We start from the raw sequence: 25,018 nt of genomic DNA on the forward strand, positions 1-25,018 counted from the left end.
AAGTTATTTCTGCCTCTTTAACGTGTTCAATCCAAAATGTTACACTTTCACAAATCATCAAAATGAAGACATTTAGCTGAAGGTAGTGTATACACACAAACATTTTTGACCACCTTTTTTTTAAAAGAAAATTGTGGGAAGGAAACTATCTCAAAGCACTTTTCTTTCCCCATTTGAGTGTTGAAGTTGGTTTGTGTGATGTCACTGACGCTGAGCTATAAAGAGGACATCGGAATGAAGGAAAACAGAAGCAGTGGTCAAAGACATATTGCCGATTGTTTTAGGAGGTCCTGCGAAATTGGGCCTATGGATATCTTTGGGTTAGTTTAACACAAAGCAACCCCAAGAACGCCACATATAAATCCATAAGAGTAGTTAAAACTCTAACTTGAATTTAACCATTAAGGAATTTTCTTCTTTGAGAGTTCAAGAAGTGAAAAAGAATCTAGGCAAGTGCCAAACAACTAACCAAATAATAGTACCAATTATAGCCATTAACATCCAATGGGTCATGACCCAAAAGTGGATCGAAGGAAAAAGAATGAGAACCTTTAAGTTGGACATGTGGGAATAACAACAAAACAGACAGAAATATCAGAGCAAAACAAATTGGGAAGAAAATATGTAAAAATAAGTAAGAATACAAATAAAATAATGACCCCCCATCATATCCAAAAAGGTGTAAGACAAAGCCTGAGCTTATTGCTACCATATTATTGGTTGTAGAGATCAAATACAATTTCCAAATCACATTTCATATTTGAGAATGAAAACATAATTGGGTCTGTTTAAAGAAAAGACTAGAATAAAGCGTTTAGGGTTAAATTACAATATGGCTAATTTAGCATAAATGACAGTATTTCCTTCTATAACTTGCTAAAAATCGTGTAGTTTATCTTGAAGCTTGTTTTTGTTTCTGTTTGCATTCTGTAATGTCGACTGTTCGAACCACTTCCTACTTTAAATCGGTGACTTTGAAGTTTTTCATTGTTGGGGTTTCATTGAGGGCAGAAGCCAGATCACCTGACAACTCTCTATAACACTTAACATCAAAACTACTTCAGAAAAATTAACAACATAAAAAGGAATTTTCAAGTAAGAGAGTGGGTCTTCCGCCTTTGTTTAAATAGGTCCTCAACTTCTCCTACAAAAAAGGTGCATAATGTTTGAAAGGTGGCTGATCATTGGGTTTTGTCTCACTCTTTGGAATAACTCAAAGAAGCTGGAGGATCTCAGGGTTCTTGAAGGTTCATTGGTCAAAAGCAAGTCTGACATGTTAGGAAGTCTAATACCATTAAGTCATTTTAAGACTCCATTGACACGGCAGCTTTTCAAGTGAACATGTGTTGTTATTCCATTTTTGTTTCAGATATCTTCCATTGCTGCGATCGTGAAAAAAGATCTCATGTGAATCTGCTTTCTGATAAACATGCAGTTGAAATCAGAAGTAATTGTTTCAATTCTAAATGCCATTACAACATTTGCGAAACAATGGCGCAGATTTTTCCCAATCCAGATGTGTGTATGAAACAGGCATCTGTCAGTTCATTTCAGACTTCAGATAGATATCAGGTGTTCATGTAGTGGGCTAATGTAAATCTGTCAGCTTGCAAATCTCATATAAATGAGATGTTTTGATGTAAAAATGAAGCTGACTGCTAACATACAGTGCCAAAAAAAAGTCCTACAGTGCCTAAAAGTCCCTTGAAATACCCCTTGAATTTAGCAACGCCTGCCAAAGCAAAAGCTCCCTCACTCATTGTCACAGTAGAATTCATTGTAGTATTAATTGGCAGGGTCTGGCCAAATGTTGAGAGCTTCTTCTCTTCTCCTTCTAAAGTAAACATCATCGATCTTCATTCATTCTGTGCTCCTTTTCATACACTCTTAACACATCACACATTTTGTGAATCAATATGTACATTTCGTTTACAAACATTAACTTTGGCAAGATGCTCCACACATCTGTCGCTGCTGCAGAGACAGTTTTTCTTCTTTTATTCTGTTGCTTTTTTACTTCGACTTGCATCTGGGAGATTATGTAGCAACAATATGCATACAGTAAATATCAGCTGGCCCTTTGGCATGGCACTTTGGCTCTGCTTATTCGGTTGAATTAATTATCGGCTCGCCACTTCTCATTGACTTGCCGTTTTTCCCCCCCTTTCAATTTCAAAAGAAAAGTTCCCGCTCCCCAGCGAAGGGTTCATGCCATATCCTCTCATCTCCACGCTTCTGACTTGCCCTCCTTTTTTTCTTCCCTTTTCCAGAGCCACGCGAAGGAGCCTGTGAAAATACCCGCTGCTCCCCGTGCAAGTGGATGAGAAGAAGCACACTCTTTGACCTTGGGAAATGAAGATGTTGTTGCCATGGGAACTGTTAACCCTCCTGTCACTCAAAGCGTGCCTCGCCGGTGAGATGCCAAGCCAAAGTCGCCTTTCCCTGACACCTGATACATGGCTCACGGGGACGCTGTGGCTCATGCATGTTTGGCTCACACAAAATGTATAAGAGGCAGTCAAATATGAAGACTTTGAGTTTAGCTGTGCAGCTTCTACTAGTTAAAAGGAGTCATCTCATGGCCTCGTCAGTGTTTCAAGTGAAAATACATCGTTTGTGCGTTTCAAGTTCACTTGGCAACGTTCTGAAAATGTCCGCTCTGACAACAACGGCAGAAACACTGAAAACAATGTCGTTTTGGGCCACTCGTGAGTGTTGTTTGTTTTTGTCATGAAACCACACAGCGTAGAGAGCAATACACTTTACACTTTAACAGTGGCGAGCACACAAACATTTATTTGGACAACAGTGATTCTCACTGCAGACAGGCCACTACCGTGGATCCCTGAGCATGACCCTTGACCCCCATCAGGGCCCCAAAGCACTGCAATATGATGGATCAATGTGGAAAAAATGTTTTTTCTCCAAGGGGATTATTACATTATGATTAAGTGTAGAAGCCACACTGTTGTTGTCACCACATCCTATCGCTGTGTCTTCGTGCACATCTGTGCAAAAGATGGATTTATTACAGCCGCACTGCGCAGCAGTAACATTTTCTACCCCCATTCAGACTTGTTCAACTGGATATATGTGTTTATGTAGATATGCATACAACTATATATATGTCGACTTAGGCAGAAACCTGAATATAAATTATTAACTTTTTGTGTATATATTTTCATATACATGTATGTGTATATATAAATATATATATGTGTGTGTGTGTGTGTGTGTGTGTGTGTGTGTGTGTGTGTGTGTGTGTGTGTGTGTGTGTGTGTGTACAGGATAGATAGATAGATAGATAGATGATAGATAGATAGATAGATAGATAGATAGATAGATAGATAGATAGATAGATATATTCAAATGATTATAAAGATATTTTTGTGATGTATAGCGCTGTATTTTCTATTTTTGTATCTTTGTAGAAATGTTAGAGCATTTTCTTCAAGTTTCATCTTGGAAGCTGTTTACAAAAATGTGCTTTTTCTGTGGCTCTAAGCCCTGTCGTGTAAACCGACTCCCAAAACGCAACAGAAGTTTGTCATTTTCACTTGAAATCGTTCAAGCTAAAGTAGTCCGTGTCTGGATCGACTCTTGTAATCTGCAACCTCTTGACTCCAACCACGACACACTGTTCCACCCAAGAAAGGACGAGCTTATCGAAGAGTCCTCACTGCCACTTGTTTTTCATGCCTTGCCTGTTTTATTATGCAATTTACTTGCTTTATGTTCAGCTGCTGCCACTAAGATGAAATGTGTCCAAGCACTGTAAAGGAAGGAGTGGAAAAAAAAAAAAAATCCACACTCATTCTCCTCTCTGTGCTGGACAATGTAGTCCCAGGAGTGCTGAGGTGAAGCAGAATAACATCATACTTTGGAATTTCCCAAATACCTGCCTGAGTTACAGCCAAGGACATTTAAAAAAAAAAACAACAACAACAAAAAAACACTCCCTGGCTTCAGGTTTATATTCCTGTGCAGCATAGAAGATTTAATGTCCTCGGTCACAACTGAGAGATGTATTATGTACTCGACTCAAGCCAAGCGTTTACAAGTCATCAAACAAATATATTTAAATTTATACAGCATATGGAGTGGGGTCTGTTGTATTGTTTTGTTTAGTTTTTTTATGTGTCCATTTTCATTGATTTAGCATCTCGTCTGCAGTCAGCATTTTCTACTGGGGTTTATCGTGCAGTAGAGCAGGAGGACTCACCGCATGTTAGCTTAGTCCTGTGAAACGTAATTAAACGGAATTTGTGTACGTGTGTGTTTGCGTGGGCTAGTGGTCAGTCCGGTCGGTGTGTTTACAGGGCAGGCCTTCTCTTCCCTCCATCAGTTCCCAGGTGAAACAGCGCGGCTATTAAAGGTTCATTAATTTGTTTAATTTAAAGGACACCACAACCAGGGTGAGAAAAAAAAAATGAAGCCCCTCCCTTGGAGGCTGGGGAAAACAAGGCCCTTACCTGAGGCAAAGACTCCCACTCTCATTAGGATAGTGATGATGATGACGATGATGGTGATGGTGATGATGATGTGGTGGGAGGGAGTACTCGCTTTGTCCTAGTCAAGGTTAGAGACACCCAGGAAAAAGAATAATACACATTTCATCCTCTCAAGTGTGCAGAAGGTAGAAGAAAAATGAACCATTTTTCAAGAGCATGCGGAGGTGTTGGAGGACGGGGGAGCGGGGTGGGGCATGTGTGAGCGTGTGTGTGAGTGTGTGTGAGTGTGTGTGAGTGTGCATCTATTGAAGAAACGTAGGATTTCACAGGAGTAATTAGTGCAACATTGGTTAATTACTCCCGTGTATTGATAGTTTGGCTGCAAAGCAAAACAACAAGCTTGACAGAGCAGACACACACACACACACACACACACACACACACACACACACACACACACACACACACACACGGACAGCAGGCTTTCTCGCCTGTCTACTAATTACATTCAAACCAGAGCAGGTCATCTGTCCTCTCACAGAAACACCTTAACCAGATTATCTCACTCGTGTTGGAATAATGAGGAAATGAAGACATAACTCAATCATCTCGCTGAGGCTACTTGTTAATCTTTCTAATCACTTTTGACATGCAACACAGCTTTGGACGGTTCACATTATAGTTAACTGCTTCAGGAAGTAGTGACATCCATTTTTTTTATTTTTTTTTACTTTTTACATTTTGGCCTTACTTTTCAAAGGCAACTGTGATTTTGTGATAGTTTGAGACTATAATCATTGGCCGATGACAAAAACAGATTGTTGTTGACTAAGATAAATTCAGGCTTCTGATTACAACAAGCAATTGAGTCCAGATTGGGTCAAAATTGTCTCGAATGTCTTCAGGGGTTTGCATGTTTAACTCCCACTGTAGGCCTCTGAGTAAGGCACTTGATCCCAGCAGCTCCCTCGGCACTGCTCCACCATGTGGACGTAATGTTCACAATGAACCCGATGGGACCAATGCAAAGAAAAAAATTCTCTAAGTGGTTCAATAAAAGAAAAATCCTTTTACATCTGCTTGAATTTAGATTTTAGAGAAATAAGTGCCGTTTTTTTTTTTTTTTTATAGAATGCACCTACCTACCTCAGTAGCCATTTTTACTATTCTATTACATCAAAGACCCCAGCTCTGTGTATTTGCTAATATTTTGCCTTAAAGCCATTTTCAGTAAAATTTCTACTGCTTGGCTAAATGGCCCTCATAATAATAACAATGCACCAAAGTGCAGTTGCACCTGGCTCTTAAAGGGAAAATAGAAACTACACTCTGATTTGGTCCTTTTGTTACGCTTAAAGTACACCTATGACTGAGTGAATTAAGTACAACCTCTTTAAAGCACACACCAGTGAACTTACTATTAAAATATCAAACATGAACTTTGGCAAGTTCCAGATATTATATTTAGATCTGAATATATATAAAAATCTGTGAAACTAACATGTTCGATCATCATTATAAAGGCAAAATATAAATAATCTAAAAAGAGTTAGTTAATCAAGTTAATCAAATAATCTCATTTATTAAAGTATTCCGATCCGCATAACAGTAATATGGATCGGAATACTTCAATAAATGAGTAATATGGATACACTCTACTGGCAGTATTTCCATTGTCACACACACACACACACACACACACACACACACACACACACACACACACATATATATATATATATATATATATATATATATATAAAATTTAATTTTTTTTTTTTTTTGGGGGGGGGGGTTGTCTGTGCAGGCATTGCACACTAAGATTTGGGCAGTTTATCTCTGTCTGCTTGACAGATCTTGTCAAGCTTCGCAGGATGAAATGGGGAAACTGTCTATCAACCGTGTCTATAAACGCGGTATATGGTTTGGAGCAGTTTCATGCTTGGAGGGGAGTTCTCTTGGTTGAGACCAAAGTAGGAAGAAGCAGTTGCCTGATTTTATTCTGCTTTGAATCAACTCCAGCATTTTATTATTAACCTTAAAGGTATTGGACATCTATTTTTGATATGTAACTCATATATTATGAAATACAAGTGGCATTTCTTCCGTAACAACCTTGTGGGGTGAGCTGTATGAAGTATTCTACTGGTTCAGACATCACCAGGAGTATTTTTAAAGATTTAGACTGCTGCAGGTATGTCTCGGGTTAGTGGTTGAGACAGCAGTTCTGAGGCCTGTCACATCGTGGCGGTTGCTTGGTTCAGATGTTTTGGGTCGGTGCTGTGTTTTTACTTTGGTGGAGCCACTTCACAGCTTTCTTTTCAAAGGTTTCTTGAGTTGCTTATCTGTTCTCCAGCTCATTTTTAATAGCAGAAGTTGTTTTAAACCACACATGCCAACTTTTTTTTTAGTAGCAAACTACAAGTCTGATCGTGGTTGAATATGTACGTGAATCCAGAGACCTCCCCTGAAGCCTTTCCATGGTTATCATACATTGTAAAGAATTTCTCTTTAAAATAACGGTAAAGTGCTGGCAGCAGAGACGCCACCAATATACAGTGATTTTGATTTGACTACAGCTTATTAATTTCCAGAAACATTCTGGGGTTACTTTAAAATTCCACAGTTTGCTATCGACTGGCATAATACAGTGACTCAGCATTATTTAAAATCTCAACTTTCAAAATTAACAGTGTTCTGTCGGCTACAGAGAAATAAATAATAATAAATAATCAAGATACAATTCACAAAGGAATCACACAAATGTTAATTTAAACGGCCAGTGTCAACAATAAAACTGCTTCCATAAACTTGTATTGGTTGTTTTTAATAATATTCACATATTTATGAAAGAAAATAATTTATTTAAGCTTAATAACTCCCGGTTTCCAGATTCCATATCCGTGTTGAATCATGTTTCCCATAACACGAGTTTCTAATCAGTCCATGTTCGAAAAACTAAACGGAAACCCTATCATTTCAAAATGTGCTTTATTTTGAAAACCGAGAGCTTGACTCTGCTCTTGACCACAGTTCTGAATCTCTTCTGCCTTACTTGGTTGTGACAATGTGACAAGTGAACTCACTCACTCCTTTAAAGGAACAGCAGTGTTAAATCAACCATAAAAAGGTGAAATAAAAATAAACCACACATCAACATATTGCTGTGAGTTGGGCACACACCAATTAAGAAATACTGCAGTTTACTGTAATTTATCACATTAACATAATGTTGAAGGCCTGTGAGCTGTTGTTTCACATTGAACAGCCCACAATGCATTGCAAACTATGGTACAAAACTGTATTAAATTAATACAGTCTATTACTGCTGGAAAATGGCTGTACATTTGCAGCATTTGCTTACAGTGTAGAGTAAGGTTTAGACGGCAACGATCTCAAGTGAAAATGTAAAACTTTCATTGTTTTTTGGGGTTTCTGTTTACACAACTCTGATGCTCAGAGCCACTGAAGTTAAATTTGAAAAAAGCATTATTTAACTTTCTTTACAAGGAAGTCCTGTCTCGTTTCTTTATTGTGAAGTCAAGAAAATTAAGCGCTGATTGAAAACATGATCCTACAAATTGATCACTTTCTGACGTTGTCTAGACACCTGAGTGTCAGTGGGCTCCTGGTAGTTTGAAACTCAACTTCACTTTATTGAGGCCACTGAGCCTCAGGGAACCCTCAGAGCTTTAGACATGGTTTTATACCCTCGTCATGATCTATGCCCAGCGTCCACAGTTTTATCGCCTACTGAGGCTTTCTTGGACTTCTCAGATTGGTTTTTGTCCTGACACACAGTTTGAATTACAAGATGCCATATAAAGAGATGTATGCCTGTCCAAACTCTAATCATGCTCTTGACCAACCTCAAGTGGAATCCAAGCTGAATGACCTTAGGTTGATGTTGTAGCACTAAAAGGATCTCAACAGTTTTGTACCAGTTTTGTATATTTTCTATAAATGGGGTTTAAATTAGGCCCCATTTACATGAAGCAGACATTTCAATGAATTTGTATCGTTTTGGCATTTTTGTTCCAGAAAGGGTTTTGCATTTAATCTGTACCATTTTAAGCAACAGTAAAGTAACAGATGACTATAATAAATAATGGGACAACATATCATCAAAGCCAACAGCAAGCAATACTTTTCTTTAGAACTCTATATAAGTTTACAAAAGTTCATTTTAAACCATGCAAACCTTACTTGTATTTGCAGTGTTCGTACTCACTTACATTCCATCCTACATTCCCAAAATGTGGGGGAAATTGGTCACAGTCATTGCCAGATTGCTTTGGCCTAGATCGCATGAAATAAGCTGGTTTGCCAGCATGCTACAGGGTTGGCGTTTGTTAATTGCTCTATCATCATAATGTATTATCCGCCTCATGACGTGCACAAGAGGCTTCATTAAATGCACAATCTACTTGGAGAGCTGTGTTGACAGCTAATTATAGTGAGTGTAGAGTTTACCTACATTTTAGCTTTGAGTGCTTTTGTTTCAAATTACTTTACTATCACCTGCTACAGTGATTTTTGTTTTGATTGTTTTAAAACAGAGAATACACGCCATGGCCCTGTCTTCACCCAGGAACCCAGTGACAGCATTTTCCCTATGAGCACCGGTGACAAGCAGGTGTTTATTAATTGCAAAGCGAAGGGGAATCCACCTCCACATTATAGGTAAGTAGCTGCTGCTGTTTTATATCTTAAGATGACAGTGCATAGCATGAAACGGTGCAAATATCACATAACACTGCATGCATCTAATGAAGCTAAGATTCATATCTTTAAAAAAATATATATTTTTCACTTATTCTGATTGTTGAACTATTTAACCATACAGATGCATGTACACCACTTTTTTAATAGACAAGTTCAAGTCAGAGTACTAACCTTTAGCGACTGATAGCGAGTACTGATACAAACACTTATTAAATTCCATAAAGCCCAATTCTTACTCCATATGCAGACAATATGGAGTATGAATTAGGCCACAAACCACCTCCACATAGCCTCTGCATCGATGCTACGCAACACCACCAAGAGCCATGAAGGCTCTGGGATACTACTGCGTAAACAGTATGCATAGATCAGTATGTAGCGTCTATCTACGCAGTGCGGTGTGTGTATTTTAGACGGTAGACTGCAGGACCAAACTCTCGATCTCACTGTGTGTCGCCACAGGCTCCGGCTCGCTCTTAATAAATGTATCAGTCATACTTTGATCACATGTAGCATTCTTAATTTAAATGCAGCTTGTACATCTGCCCATTATTGTAAATTGACCCTGTGGTAAAAATGGGGACTTTTATTTGCTTCGCTGTAGGTGGAAAGTGGATGGGAAGGACATGAATACAGACTCAGATGTGAACTACAGTCTGGTGGAGGGAAACCTGTTGATCAGCAACCCTCACGTCATCCATCATGGAGGAGTGTATCAGTGTATCGCTGCCAACACATTCGGGACGGTGGTGAGCAGAGAGGCCAAAGTCCAGTTTGCATGTGAGTAAATGTTCACGCTGTCTTGTTCCAATGTATTGTTACAGATTCAATTGTTTGCACCCTTGACTTGTCCTGATATTATGAATGGCTGCTTTGATTACAACCTTTCAAGCCAGGGATGCAGAAATATGTACAGCTTCCATGCCACAATAGTTGATCTAAACCTGTCACACCCACTGTAACCAATCGTGTAATGTGGATTCATTTCTCAGCTGTTCCTGTCAAAACTGATATGGCCAACAGAGGGCATCGCCTGCCCCATTCAAGTGATAAACATTCTTTTAAAAAACAATGTAAAAGACTTCATCAGAGTTTTAAATGACTCTCTTGGCAACAAAACAGCAAACTTTTCTCATTTAATTTCTGAAGTGAAAAATGTGATTGATCATAGGTCCATATAATGAATACTACCCGTGTGGATTATGCATATATATTTCCTCAGTATCTTGGAAAGGAAAATCCTCCTCTCTGCTTTAACATTTGAAGGCATCAGGATGAGTCAGAGAATTACAAACCAATCAGAGATTGGGATTGGGATATACCTTTTAAAAGGTATATCCCACATGGTATCAATTGACCAATCACGTTGTTCGTTACTGGACGTAATACAAACCGGAAGTCAGTTGTGGTTGTGCACACCAGCCAATAATTCGCTATATTTTGCCAAAAAAGATTAATTCAGGCAAAATTACAAGGTGACAAATGGCGATGGCCATTATATACATATTTTAGATGTCTTTGAGCAACACGTCCTCTATTTATTTGGCCATCTTTTCTGAAAATTGACTGTCCAAATGACGGCTGGACAGCTCGCTGCCTAAAACCACGAGTTGAAGGATTATCAGAACAACCTCACAATTTCTTATTGACTTGATACCTGAAGAACCACTTGCTGGACTTTATTCATTTTCCGGGTACATGTTCATAGTCACTTTAAGACTGGAGCCCCATTTAGACAAGAACAATTTAAGTGAAAATGGAGACACTGAAAACACAGACCTTTTTGAAAACGGCTTCCAAGGTGAACGTTTTTGAAAACGCTCCATCTCTGTAGAAACAGGGAAAACAGAACTATTCTGAAATTTGGTTCTTCTGCATATATACAAGTAAATGGAAGATAACAACAATGTTTGCCTCCAGAGTGTCATGACCCACAGTTTATATTCTCCTGGGACTGGGTAGTTTTATCGTTGACAGCATGGTTTGAGGCAGCGAGCCATCCAGCCGTCCAGCCGTCACTTTGACAGTCAATTTTCAGTAAAGACAGCCCACCCAAAAATAGCGGACGGGTTGTTCAAAGGTGTCAAAAATGTGTGTGCATTACACACACATTTCTGACCATGTTGGTGACCATGGCCATCACTACTTGTCACTGTCGAATTTTGTTTAAATTATGGGCTTGAGTACACAACAGGCAACAGACTTCCAATTTGATTGGTCAATTTATACCACATGGAAATAACTTTTGAAAGGCGGCCTCTGATTGGTCCATAATTCTCTCATTCATCTCGATGCCTTCAAATGCTGAAGCAGGGGAGTTTTACCGTCCAGAATTTAATCAAACGTTCAACACAAAACTCCGATATTCAAACCTCGGCAGGTATTTTGCTTGATTTTGTCTGTGACTGAAAATGTATTAGCTGTCTTACACAAGTCCCCAGCTGTAACATAATGCATAAAGGAATGAAGCCTGCATGTCTCAGTTTCACCATGGGGCAAGTTGAGAGACATTTTTTAATCAGTTGAGCACTGATTTCACCACTGCTGATATTTGCTTGATCCCCTCCTGTGACTTGGTGGTATTTCTCAGACGTTGGGATTGATATGTCTTCCTGCTGTTTATTCTCTCATGCAGCTCAGCGGCATTTAATTAAAGGTGAAAGTAATCTCTAAAGCTCAATTGGCGAGGGGGGTGTTTTTGGTGCACTCTCCTTTGCCTGATCCGTCGCGGTGCCTTGCAATATTACCCAGAGTGGGGGTGGTAATTTAGGAGACTAAGGGGGTAGTATGTTGGTTCTGGCTTGTGAAGGCAGTGTCAGGGAAGTACTCTACAGGATGAAAAGCCCTTCCCTAGATGTCACCTCCAGGTAAAAGTTGTCACTGCTGTCAAACACTGAGAACTCGGATGCTTTATTTCCTCTTTCAATAGTTCTGCAGAACTTCAGCAAAAAGCCGAGGAACACGGTGTCGGTGAGAGAGGGTCAGGCCGTGGTTCTGCTCTGTGGCCCGCCGCCCCATTATGGAGGTATGCCGCTCTGTCCTAACTCTCCTGCATTGTCTGCTGTAGTCTCACACTCCTGCTTGCCTCAGCAATCTTTATTGTTCCTCACTCGGCTGCTTATTATCTCCCTGTTACACCGCGGTGTCTCTTTTGTTTTTGTAGCTCCCCACCTCTTCTCACTCTCTCTTTCCCTCCCCCCCTCTCTCTCTCTCTCTCTCTCTCTCTCTCTAATGCTTCTCATTTTCAAACTGACAACACTGTCTCACTTCCCATTTATCTGTCAGAGAACTTTTTTGTTAATGCTCAGCCACAACTGTACCTCGCCAGACCAATGCCTTCATCTATAGTCATAGGCTCACGCTTCTTAACCTTGAGCTCACTTTTCTCGCCCATATGATCTGTGACCATGCTGTCATCTTCTGCTGAAGTCTTCTGTGCTTCACTTCACTTCCTCAACCCCCCCCCCCCCCCGCCCGCCCCGCCCCTCCCCGGCCTCTCTAGTGGATGTGGCCAGGTTATCAGTTTGGGTAATAAAGGCTGCTGGTGGCTGCTGTGGCCGCGGGAGCGTTTATCCTGTGGCACAGCTGCGAGTCGGCTCATGTGTCTGTGTGCTACTGATTAGCGGACCCTCAAAGTGGTCCGCGCTCCCGCTGCCGTTCGGTGCCCACCAGCACAATTTCACGCCAGCACGCTAGCCGCTCTCCACTTTTCTTCTGTCTCCAGCTGGATCCGCTGGCCACGTGGGACACTGCACTTTAGCAATTTGCCCCCCGCCCCCCCCGCACCCCCCCCCCCTCCCCCTTTTTACAATCCACCATCTCTTTATTTCCTCTTAAGCATAGTCACACAGTTGATGGGATTTGTGAAGCACGATAATGCTGGCTTGAGGTGTTTTAGGATTGAAAAATGGCAGAATATGTTGCTTTTTTATTTCTTGACTACCACAAGGTTTAAAAGACGTCATAACTTAACCGCTTGTTGATGAGCCACTTGAGAAACGCATTGTTACGCCCTGTAGAAAAGGACTCATCTGAAGCTTCTCCCAGGAATCAATAGGTAGCTGGCCTAATGCGGGGAGCAGTGCTGAGCATTAAACTCTGTCAGAACACATAAGATTGTGTGCCTGTAAGTCCTCTGTTGCTGTGAGACTGCAGCTCTTCAACAGACCCACTCTGATAGTCCCTAATCATGAAAGGTCTGTCAGTTTCTGCCCTGACTTCCCTTGTAATGATTTTAATTCACTGTTATCCCTCAAGGAAAGGAGTGGGACTTTTTACCGTCTGCCCAGTCAAAGAGGTTGACTGCAGAATGTCATGTGTCTAATACAGTCAAGTTCATTCTGGAGTCAATGCAGGCTTTTCTCGCTCCTGTCTTTTTCTCCTCCCTGCGTGTAACCATCTTTATTGTTTTCTCACACTGTTGATTTGTGTTCTATAAACTATGCTACCCACACATATTTACAATAATAGAAATATTACATTTAAAGGAACGTTTTGTAAGGTATAAATATTACTATGGGTAAGAGGAGCGAGTTTCTGTTTTGTAGAGCTTCAGCGCTTCAGCTGGCTGAGTATTTGCCCCTCATGTAGGGCAGGGGAGGTCGAAGAGGAGGATTTTACTGCGGGTCTTCCTACATGCTACATGCTACATGCTAAAGAGTTTCGGCAATGCATGGCCTTAACATACTGTTTACATTGCGAGTATGAATTAGGCTTAATTTAATATGTACTCATATCTTTATTCGGTATCAGCAAGTGGTGTAAGTTTAGTACTTGTACTTGTACTTGTACTTGTACTCATCCTTTTAAAAAGTGAAATCGGTGCATTTATAGGCTGAACAATTACGTGCAGCAACGTGTCACAAACAAGTGGGTCATAACTAATACCGTCAGACTGAAACCACCTCAAATAATCAAGACAACTTGGTCTTACAAAGTCCAGCCAGAAATCGACCATGGATATATTAGCTCGTACTAAGAAGGAAGAGGTTGACCTGCATTGTTGCACACTATGCAGTGGATTCTGTCAAGGTCCAGCCTTCGTGTAGGTTGATGATGTGTTGTCATCTCCTCTTGGCATTAAATCAGTCCAAGTCTAATTATTTGTCATACGTTTCCGCGAAACCTCTTTTCTTGCTTCCCAGCTCCCCTCTGTGGTATTCAGTCCAAAGCCTTCAAACAGCTTTAAATTGGATAATTAGACCGCAAAGTGATTGAGTCAAATAAAAAATCGGAGGAAACACCTCGGGACTGTGAGAAACAATCCGAGTGAATGGCACTTCATTGAAATGCCTGTAGTTTCTTGCATAGCTCAAGAAGCAACTGAGTTATACCTAATAACAGGAAAAAGATGAGATCTTCTTTAAAGTAATTAGGCACATCCTTGGCATTGGGTTCGAGTGTTCGCCTCTTTAGCCGAAATTACCTCATTATTTTGCACAACTCAGATTTTTGTGCATAAAATAATTAAAATGTTCTAATTTTTGAAGGCTTTCCTTGCAGATACTGCCAAGTTTAAATCCATCTATAAAATGTCAATGTCTTTCTCTCCTAGATTTTGAATAGGACATTTCTTAATTCTAGATTTTCCACTATTGAAACCTTTTCTGGTGGATTTCTTTGTGTTCAGAAAGTCACGCTTGTTTTTGAAAAGCCACTCCTTCTTCAGCTTCTTCAGATTCTTCACAGATGGCCTCACGTTTCACTTCAAGCAACTCTTTACTATGATGTGGAGTTCATAGTCGAATCAATGACTGCGAGCATGCCTGAGCCCCGAGGCAGTGAGGCAACCCCAAACCAGGACATTTCCTCCAGCGTTGCTTCAGCCCGTTTGAGCTCCTTCTCCTGAAAAAGCTGTTTTTGTTCAGGGCCAAACATGTCTGCTGCGACTGCGGCCAAACATGTCCACCTTTGATTGGTCTGCTTAGAGCACATAACCGCAAAATGCCCCAATATTTTCCTACTTGTTCGCCACCAGTTTGGCTTCCATCTTGGTTTTAGTCCCTTGCACCCAAATTATTAATATAATTGATTTGAAGGTGTAATGGATGTAATATGGCTCATTAATTTGTCACAAATGATACATGGACATAATGTTTTGTGTTTATTTTCATGAAGATACTCAATTTCTCCTTTAATTTTAGACTCTGACTCAGAGATTTGTTCACTAGTTCAACCCTTTAAAACTGTAAAACAATTTCTGTGTATCTTCAGACTGGCTCAGAAATAAACTGATTTTGCAAGAATCAAGGAAGAAGTGAGAGTAAATCAACACAAGCCATGTCTGTAATATAATTCACATTCTGGAGAAGGGCTTTACATGTTGTAATGGATTGTTTTATTTGGTCATTTAAGTTAATATTTTATCTGATCCTTGGTACGAGAGCCAATTTACTCTGTGTTACAGAAGTTGTTACAACTGTAAAAATAGGACAATACTACTAGCAAGATATCAAAAACAACTCGTCTCCTTCTTGGAAAGGCCTGTCTTAATAATATGCTTATCCGTGTATTATTGTGGTGTGTTGTGGGTTTGTCTGATGAATGTCCCTATTTACAAGCTGTTTTAAGTGAAAATAGTGAACTTGTGTTTTCACAGTTTTTTTTATTTTACAAAGCATTAGTAAATCACAGCTCTGTCTCCTTCTTTGAGTGTTTATTTTAAACCGTATCTTTTTGATTTTTTGTTTAGTTTTAGTTTAAAGAAAAAAAGAAAACCAGTCGAAGACATGGCTGATTAACAACCAGACTTGTGATCACTAGGAAATCATGCACATTAAAATACATAAAAAAAAAAAAATGAAACTTTACATGTGTGCGACTGCTGAGTAAGCACTTTAATATTTTCACTTTATGGTAGGTTTTTAGCAAGAATTATTTTATTATCTTTATCTTTTTTTTTGCCATTTTTTTTAATGTTTATATTGTTTTATATTTTGGAACTTTGTATGGTTTTCTGTGGGACAACGGATGGAAATTAGACTTCTGGTCAATCCGGCATATTCACGGTAACCCCGTGAAGAGATGACTTATTCATTGATATGCACTGTCCCATCCAAATAAACAAATTAAACTAAATGAAACATATTACCTAAACGACACGCGCTCTCCCACCTTCACAAATCGTTACACGACACCCAACAAAACTCAAGAGACAGACAAACAGGAAAAAAGTGTGAACAAAAGAAAACAAGACAAAAGTGAGTAAGATATCAAAGACATGTGGTTTGAATCTGATTATGTCGGTCAGTTTTTCCATAGATATTATCGAGGACGTCTCTTTAAACCACATGCCGATTCGTGGACCATGTATATTTTTCCAACTTTTAGCAATTGTTCATTTTACTTGTAATCTACACATATCCAGAGATTTCAATCTCTTCCTTATTCAAGGCAGGGGTCTTTCGGTAATAGACCCAGGATACAAAGTTTGGGCTCCAGAGGTAATTTTTTGACAAGATTTGATCTATTATGTTAATCACTTCTGTCCAAAATGACTTTACTTCACTTTACGCTTCGAGTGTTTGCGATGCTCACAACTTTGAATTAAACACCATTTCTCCTACAACGGTGAATTTATTGCAAAGAAGAAAGATATTACTGCCCTTATCTGATGCTGATGAAATCAAGCTTTTGAATCAGTCATGCCCACGGTTGCCATCAGGCAAGTAGGGAATGCCACTCCTGTCTGTTCCGGGCAGGCTCAAGGATCTCCGTCTTGCAGAGATTGGCGGGGTCCTGTGTCTCATTTACCCCCAGAGCTATGCTGGAAGTTTATCTCCTGGTAGAGTCGCCCATCCCAGAGAGGTCAGAGGCAAGATGAAGCCTTGAAAAGTGCATCTGAGGATGTTTTGTCATGTAAGTGTTGACAATTATTCCCTTGCGCTTTCTTCCAATTCCAGAGATCAAGTACTCCTGGGTTTTCAATGGACAGCGCAGCTTCCTGCAACAGGACGCCCGTCGTTTCATCTCGCAGAAAACGGGCAACTTGTACATCGCCAAAGTGGAAGCCTCGGACGCGGGGAACTACACGTGTGCAGTGAGAAACATGATGACCAACGCCACTGTGCTCAGCTCTCAAACCCCCGTGGTGGTGCGCCGGGACGGTGAGCACCCTCAGTCCGCCTTTCGCTTATCTTGTGGATCGTACTGACACGCTCCGCTGCAGGGAGGGCAAGACTTTGTGATAAATGGCTTGTCTCGAGCGTGACACTGTTTTTGCTTTTACTTCCGAGCGAGGCATGCGCCCCCCCCCCCCCCCCCCCCCCCCCCCCCGCCCCCCCTCCCACCCCCGATCAAGCCTCTCTACAGGGTTATATTTGTGGGCAACAGTTTGCATCTGCATGACAGCACATATTTACATAAGAAATGTACACACACACACACACACACACACACACACACACACACACACACACACACACACACACACACACACACACACACACACACACACACACACACACAGTAAGAAGCTTGCTTCCCATCCTAACCCTCATCAGGGCTGTTTATGTGTTGTGCCTCAGATTGGAGCCGAGGCAGATATGTAATCCAAACTCATCCATCCGCTAAGCCACACGCCGTCATAGACGGCATCACCACGCAGGCTCGCTTCCTGCTAATGTTGTCACGCTTCTCACATGCAGTGTGAATTATACACAAGCTCTGCTCTTTGTGTGTGTGTGTGTGTGTGTGTGTTTGTGTTTTGACTGCTGTCATTTACTATTTATCCCTCACTCAGTGGTGATGGGCGAGTACGAACCGAAGATCGAGGTCCAGTTTCCTGACACGCTTCACATCGCTAAAGGCTCATCGGTGAAGCTGGAATGCTTCGCGTTGGGAAAGTAAGTATCACTCACACACACACACAACACAATGCTCCATCAGAATTTTGTGGCTGAGTCGTCAGCACGACGGGAGGCTTCTCTTGTCGGTGCGAGTGGGACCGTGTGGTCACGTGACCTTTTCTGTGTGTGTGTGTGTGTGCGTGCGTGACCTCTGCAGCCCCGTGCCTTCCATTTCATGGAGAAGAGCCGATGGAAATCCACTCCCCGGCAAGATTAAAATCAACCACTCCAGTGGGGTTCTGGAAATTCCATATTTTCGCCCAGAGGATGCCGGCATGTACGAGTGCATGGCTGAAAACAGCAGAGGACGGAATTCTGCCAGGGGGCAACTTGTGTTCCACAGTAAGAAAGATGTTAGATGTTTCTCTGCTTCATGAAAATGACTGGAAAACATTTTTTTCCCCCTTCCAGCACGGTCTTTCATAATTACTCTATATTCAGATTTGCATAACTATTTTATCAGGAGGAAATTGTGATATTAATCCAAACTAATCTGGATTATCTGGATTTAATTTCACTTAAGCATCTTTTGTTTTGTGAGATAACATTGAAGACGTTGCCCACCATACCTAAACTGAGCTGCGGAGCTAATAGAACAAAATTCATGAAATCCAACAAAGTGATAATAAAAACAAAAAGAGATTTTACATTATGAAATCCATTTGAACTCAATTCTTAACAAAAATTAAGAAAATATTTGGCTCATTATTTATATGTCACCATGCTTCTTGCCAATATATCTTACTATTCATATGATAATATAAGCTTGTTTAATTCCCAGCCAGAATGGTTTGAGTTTTAGCTCATTTTACATTCACTAAATCTTCCTTGCTAATGTCTTCATAGCTTCCTGAAGCAGTTCATCCATGTGTTTTAATTCAAGTTATATGCTCAGAGTTTTTCTCAATGCAGCTTTATCAGTTTTAAGGGCCTTGCTCAGGGAGCAGTGGCTAATAGGATTCGAACCAGAAAGCTTCTCAGAATGACTTATGTCAACATGTACGTGCACGTATTTGCATAAAGTTCCTTCTACTCCAGCAACATATTCCATTAAAGCCTAGAGTGACAGAGGCATCTTCAGGCCCTTGAGTGTTTTAAAAACGGACATAAATACATCCTGGGAATCAGGAACACATTGCATTGGATAAATGCTGAAGCACTCAGGCAAAGTGAGGCCAGGGTGGTGGAAGGAAGTCATTTAAACCTGTTAGAAGATGATGTCAAGTATGATGAGTATGAGTCCCAGAAGGTTTTAAAGAAGCACTTTTGTTGCACATATACTGTATAAGCAAGCTTTTAGTGGACAGGGTGAAGGGACACAGTTCACTCCTGGAGCTGAAGGGTCTTCACCCCTCATCAGACTTCCTCGGTCTCACACTTGGGCTGTTGTCTTAATTGTCTCAAGTGATTTAAATTTTACTAAACTTCCCATCTGCTCTGGAGATAATGTCAAAGAGAAGAATGGTTCTTGTATGTCAGGAGAGTTCCTCCAATGGGGAAGGTGTCTTTAAAACGAAAAACTTTGAAACAAGTCTCACTTCTTAAATTTGCTGTCAACTGTGAATATTCACAGATGAAGAAATGAAATGAGTCATTTTGTCTTTTTTTGTGGTACCTGATCAACGAAAAGGGAAAATATGAATATCACTCTCTAAATTAAGGCCTGTTTTTTTGTAGATTTTGCTTTCATTGTAGACCTTGTTCACCTGCTGGGTGAATTCTGAGGCCTCTGGTTTAACATAGTTGGTTCTAAACATTCAATAATGAATGACACATCCCTGTGGTAACGAACAGCAAGCTTTTTAGTGAGGCAAATTTCATACATAAATGGAATTCAAGGGTGTTTTATAGAATGTGCTTCAAAGGAAAGGCATTTAAAAAAACTAATTAAAAAGATGAAGCCATTAAACCAAAATGCGGTGGAAAGAAAAACAGCAAGAATATGTTCCAAAATGATGTAGTATTTAAAGTTGAGTTGCTGTCCCTCTTAAGTTATGTCTTCTTTATACACTATATTGCCAAAAGTATTTGCTCAGCTATTCAAGTCACTTATTTGGCCACAGGTGTATAAAATCAAGCAAGTCAGCATGCGGAGACTTTCTAAAAAACATTAGTGAAATTTCCTCACAATCGGCTGTTAGCAGTATAATAACAAAGCAGGCTTGTTTCTGGGGAGTCAGGCTCGGCCCCTTTAGGTCCAGTGAAAGAAACAATGAAAGCTTCAAAAAACCAAAACATTTTGCGTTAATTCATGCTCCCAACTTTGTGGGAAGAGTTTGAAGGTGGCTACCTTCTGTTCCGCCATGGCTACACATCAGTGCACAAAACAGGATTTATGAAGATGTGGATGATCCAGTTCGACTGGCCTGCACAGAGTCCAGACCTCATCCTGACAGAACACCTTTGGCGTGAGTTAGAGCGGAGACTGTGAGCCAGGACATTAGTGTCTGACCTCACAAATGGTCAAAGATTCCCATAAACACATTGCTCAACCTTGTGGAAAGCCCTTCGAGAAGAGTTGAAGTTGTTCTCGCTGCAATGGGTGGACCAACATCATGTTCAAACCGATGGTTTAACAATATGGGGTCGCTCAAGTTCATATGGGAGCTAATTCTTTTAGCAATGTAATGCATTTGCTGCAGATCTTTAATTCCATGTAACTAAATGGCATTTCATAGTGTTTAATTACCTCAGAGGGTTCATTGAGTTGCGTCTTCATCCTCAGCCAATGACAAATTTGTAAGCAAATGTAAAAAAAAAAACCGTGTCTTTACTGGCCCAGTGGAAGCAGCAGCACTCAGGTTGAGCTAAAGCTGACCAAGCTGCACGAAACCTGATTCAGACATGTTCCTGAGTTGTCTGTCTCACGCCTGTCAGGACAATTTCTTCTTTAATCAATGTGAGCTGATATAATGGTTACGTTAAAAGCAACACCTTGCCCGAAGCATAATCTTAAATTGTCAAGTCTATTTTCCCTCCGTCAGTGAGCTCCTCCAGAATGACTCACTCAAGAAAGTACCTGAATGTTTCTTTTGTGTAGACATACAGGGCAGTTATTGCTGCTGCTGCTGCTGTCTTCCTGAGGACTTCTTCATCTTATTTTTTCATTTATTCTCAATAAGAAGAGAGCGTAGCAGGATGTTCAAACAGGGTATGTTTTATATGTGAACATTGATTTTGTGTGGACGCTGAGTACTATCCTTTGCAATTCTCTGGTTTTCTATACACCTTCTGTGCAGGTAGTAAAGGTTCTTCATACCATCCAAACACATGCTTGTTTTTCTGTTAACCCTGAGTTGTGGGTGGGTGGGTGAGTCATTCTGCATTAAGGCATCGGTATACTCCACAAGAAGCAAAAAACTTTTTCTTTCTCTGGGGCCTGCCAGAGCAAAATAATAAAAAAAGAAAACCAACAAAAAAAACATGCCTCTCGCAGAATCGTCCTGTTAGAACTTTTTTCTCATACAAGGTTTGAGAGCTGTGTCTCATTGGTCAGAATTTTGTGTTGATGTCAGCATTCGGCTTGCAGTTAAACTAATTCTTATGAAGTATGAAAAGCCAGGAACAAAACCAACTTTTTTCTTCTTCGTTTTCATTTTTTTTTTTTTCAATGTCACAGAGAGAAAAACATTTCTGTCAAGTTTGTCAAGGCTTTTAGCCCGAGCAACATTTCTGACCTTATTCTAGATAAAGTGGTTATTGAAGATGGATTGATGTTCAAGATGCTCTCAACAACCATTTTGTTAATCCAGAGGAGGTCGAAGCGCCAAACAGATCATTGAGAGGGGAACCACTCCCCGAAAAGCGCAACCTCAAATCTGAAAAGTACTTTAGTGTATATTTTATATCTACATTTTCATCTGTATTGAGTCTCTTGCAATAATGTACACCAGTTTTTCCCAACTTTTCTTGTTAAGGGACCCACATTTCTATTGTTAATCTTTTGTGCCTCATCATCTTTCGGGCCCCCCTGGTTGGAAATCCCTGTTCTCTACCATAAAGCCTGGATTTTGTTGTCAGGATACATCATAGCACAGTTCTCATTCTGGTTTCAAATACTTTGCAGCTTTCTGGCAAATGTTACATTCAGCCAAAATTTGGATTGTTTCATTTTCTAAGTTGTGAGATTTCTGGCTTTCGTGTGCTTGTGCTTTTACATGAAAATGTGGAGACGGCATTAAAGCCACAGAAAAGTCTGCTGTGTTGTTTGATTGGCATGGCTTTGCTAGATGAGGTGTTGTTAAATCAGTTCCCCAAATTGGCGTTGAACCATTTTTGTCTTTCGCTTTATTTTTGTGCGAGACTGAGAGTATCGAAGATAAAGCCCATGGGTCAAAACAATATCAAATGAGGCTCCAGTCTGGTCCGCCAAACTATTAAGCAAATAGTTGAACTTCCAAAGAAAACTTTTTTTAAACACATTTCTTCAGAGTAGCGGGAGATACCAGTGATGCTGCCATGAAAGCGAGCTACCTCGATGATGCAATAGCTATAGAAGAATCCTTGTTTGTTTTTTTGACATTTCACTTTATTTTGCACTACAGGGTTTAATTGAAATTGGCTATTTGTTGAGATGTTAGTCATTTTCTGCAGTAATTGTTTGGTTTTGTGAAAATATAGACATTTTCACAAGATATATTCTGCACTACAAAAATAAAAAGAACTTTAAAGTTTAAATTTAAAGATTATTTCGTACTATTTTACCAGTTCGGCCCACTCAAGATGAAATTCAGCTGGACCATGTCATCATAACTGATCATCGTCACTTTTTTTGGATTGCACGTTATATTTTGTTAAATGATGATACTGTGTTCTTTGCCACCTCAAGAAAAGAAAGAACCTGTAGTCGTGGTAGTGTAAGGTGTACAGGCAGGGCTACACAATGAAATGAGAGGTGAGCTGAAGAGCATTCTGTGCTACCAGTACAAAACATAGTTTGAAAAGAAAACCCATCTGGAACATGAGAAGATTTGTCACATTCTCGCAGGCTGAATTTGGCCTGCAGGCTGTACATTTGACTCCTCTGCTGAAAACAATGATATGGGGCCAGAAAAAGCATCAGTTTATGTAAGATATAAATGTTTAACAGAAATGATCACAAGATGGGAACATTGGCTGGACTGTGAATTTTTCTGTCTGTGGGGTTTAAACTTTAATGTTTTGCTAACCGATGGTTTGCTTTGTTGTGTGCTTTTCTTATTTCCCTATGCTGTATATGTGGCTCTCAAAGAATCAAATCAGCATTGAACCTAAAACATTTTATACTCCCACGGCACAACTGCTTCAATCGGACTCTGCGTAGGACCCTGCCAGCATTTTTCTTGCCCCCTGAAAAAAGAAAAATGGCATGTGGACATAGGCTCCGGACATAGTGTTAATGATACAATTGCTGTGGAGGCATGACATGGCCTGCTGGAAATAGAGGCTGTGCCATGTCCCAAGTAGGAATCTTCACACCGCGCTGTGATAGAAAGCCAGCTTCATTGCTCATTAATCATGTGAAGATTTCCATTCTGAACTTCTATATGTTACAATACAAATATATAAATACAATAGCGAATAATATACTTCTAGGCATTGGAGTGAGTTTAACAAGGAGACTGTGGTCGCTTGACCACTGAGTCAGAGCATCTATGAATCATCAGCTTTTTTTAGTTGTTCTGAGTCTATAAATTGGTCAGTGTCTTTCAGAAATTGTCCAGGGGATAAAAAGCAGTGAAACTGTCATGCAAGAACAAGGGTCATTGCTGCTGTGGCAAATGAAGTGTAGTCTAATTACCTTCGCCAACGGAAGTTGAAGGTTATGTTTTTTTCCTTGTCTCTTTGTTTTTTTGGTTTATAGGTTTTTTTTGTATGTATATTTTTGAAAATAACAATTTAACTGACTAAATGGAAATCTTTACTAAGGTCATCATCCAAGGCCTAATCTATTAAATTTCGTGATGTTAGCGGCTAACCGCTTCAGCATAAATCCCCCCCAAAACCTTTGAAAATAGTGTCCCATACAAAGCAGATGGGAGAAGAACCTCATGGAGGAACTCAAAGGAGATCAGCAACTGTTGCCATGGAAATGCCCCGGCTCGGTGTTTCACACGGTGATGTAGCTACCAGACATGCAAGTTAGCATTGATATAAGCTAACTCGGTTCCACAAACAAATGTGGGGTCGGCGAAGGTCTGCCCTCTACCGAGTGTAGTTTTAATCTAGGGATCGTAAAAGATCCCCCGATACAACCACAGTCATGTTCCTATAAAGCAAATTCCTTTTGTGAGTAAAAAAAATATGTGATGAACTATGATGGACTCCTCCTATTAAGATCAAATTCACAGTGGTTCTTGTGGTGCTGATTCCACTGAATGGATGCACTTGACAAAACTGTTATCTGTGAGACTTATACTCTGGGTTGGATAAAACCTACAGTCCATTTTTACTGCGTTACATTTTTCCGGTCTGCATATTCCTAGTAAAAGTATGTCAACATAATGGCACCAAGCAAAGCTCTTTTCAAAATCAGGGAATGGTGATTGACAACCAGCTACCTCTCACTTGGACTCCGTCACTTAGCCAATCCACTTAAAACGCGACAACATCAGAAAGGTCAGCTTCTATCAGACACAGAGTGCTGTTCAGCTCCTTGTTCAGACGCACCGTCGTCTGGAGGCCATTATGCTCTTAATGACATGGCTGCCAGCCCAAAAAAGGCACTAGAATGGTCCAAACTGTGGCAGCGCGTCTGGTCTGCAATCCGCTCTAAAGACAGCTTGTGTCACTCAACTGTTTTATTATTGTACAATTCCTGCCTGTCCCTGCTCATGTGAAGTCACTAATGCCCGCCGATGGAGTAGTTACTGTGCAATCAGTCAAATACCTCAAGCTCCAGGTTCATTATGATATGCAATTGAGAGATTAACCAATGCAGTCTTACATAGCAGGAAAACCAAATCACACTATTCTCCGGTGTGTGTTGTATGGTTACAATAGGTCAGTGATAGAAAA

At 40.3% G+C, this 25,018-nt stretch overlaps 1 protein-coding gene across 1 annotated transcript in view; it reads left to right on the forward strand.

The window, feature by feature from the left end:
* Positions 1-2,352: 2,352 nt before the first annotated feature.
* cntn6 (contactin 6) overlaps positions 2,353-25,018 on the forward strand; it is a gene marked incomplete at both ends in the record, with an annotated part of 83,428 nt that continues 60,762 nt past the window's right edge. The window contains 7 exons of the mRNA XM_080494425.1: positions 2,353-2,413; positions 9,011-9,134; positions 9,781-9,956; positions 12,106-12,201; positions 17,078-17,281; positions 17,917-18,019; positions 18,180-18,364. Coding sequence (XP_080350551.1) covers positions 2,353-2,413; positions 9,011-9,134; positions 9,781-9,956; positions 12,106-12,201; positions 17,078-17,281; positions 17,917-18,019; positions 18,180-18,364 — 949 coding nt within the window. The remainder of the gene's footprint in view (positions 2,414-9,010; positions 9,135-9,780; positions 9,957-12,105; positions 12,202-17,077; positions 17,282-17,916; positions 18,020-18,179; positions 18,365-25,018) is intronic.

Source organism: Blennius ocellaris, assembly GCF_963422515.1.
Source record: "Blennius ocellaris genome assembly, chromosome: 4".
In the NCBI taxonomy this organism is placed as follows: Eukaryota; Metazoa; Chordata; class Actinopteri; order Blenniiformes; family Blenniidae; genus Blennius; species Blennius ocellaris.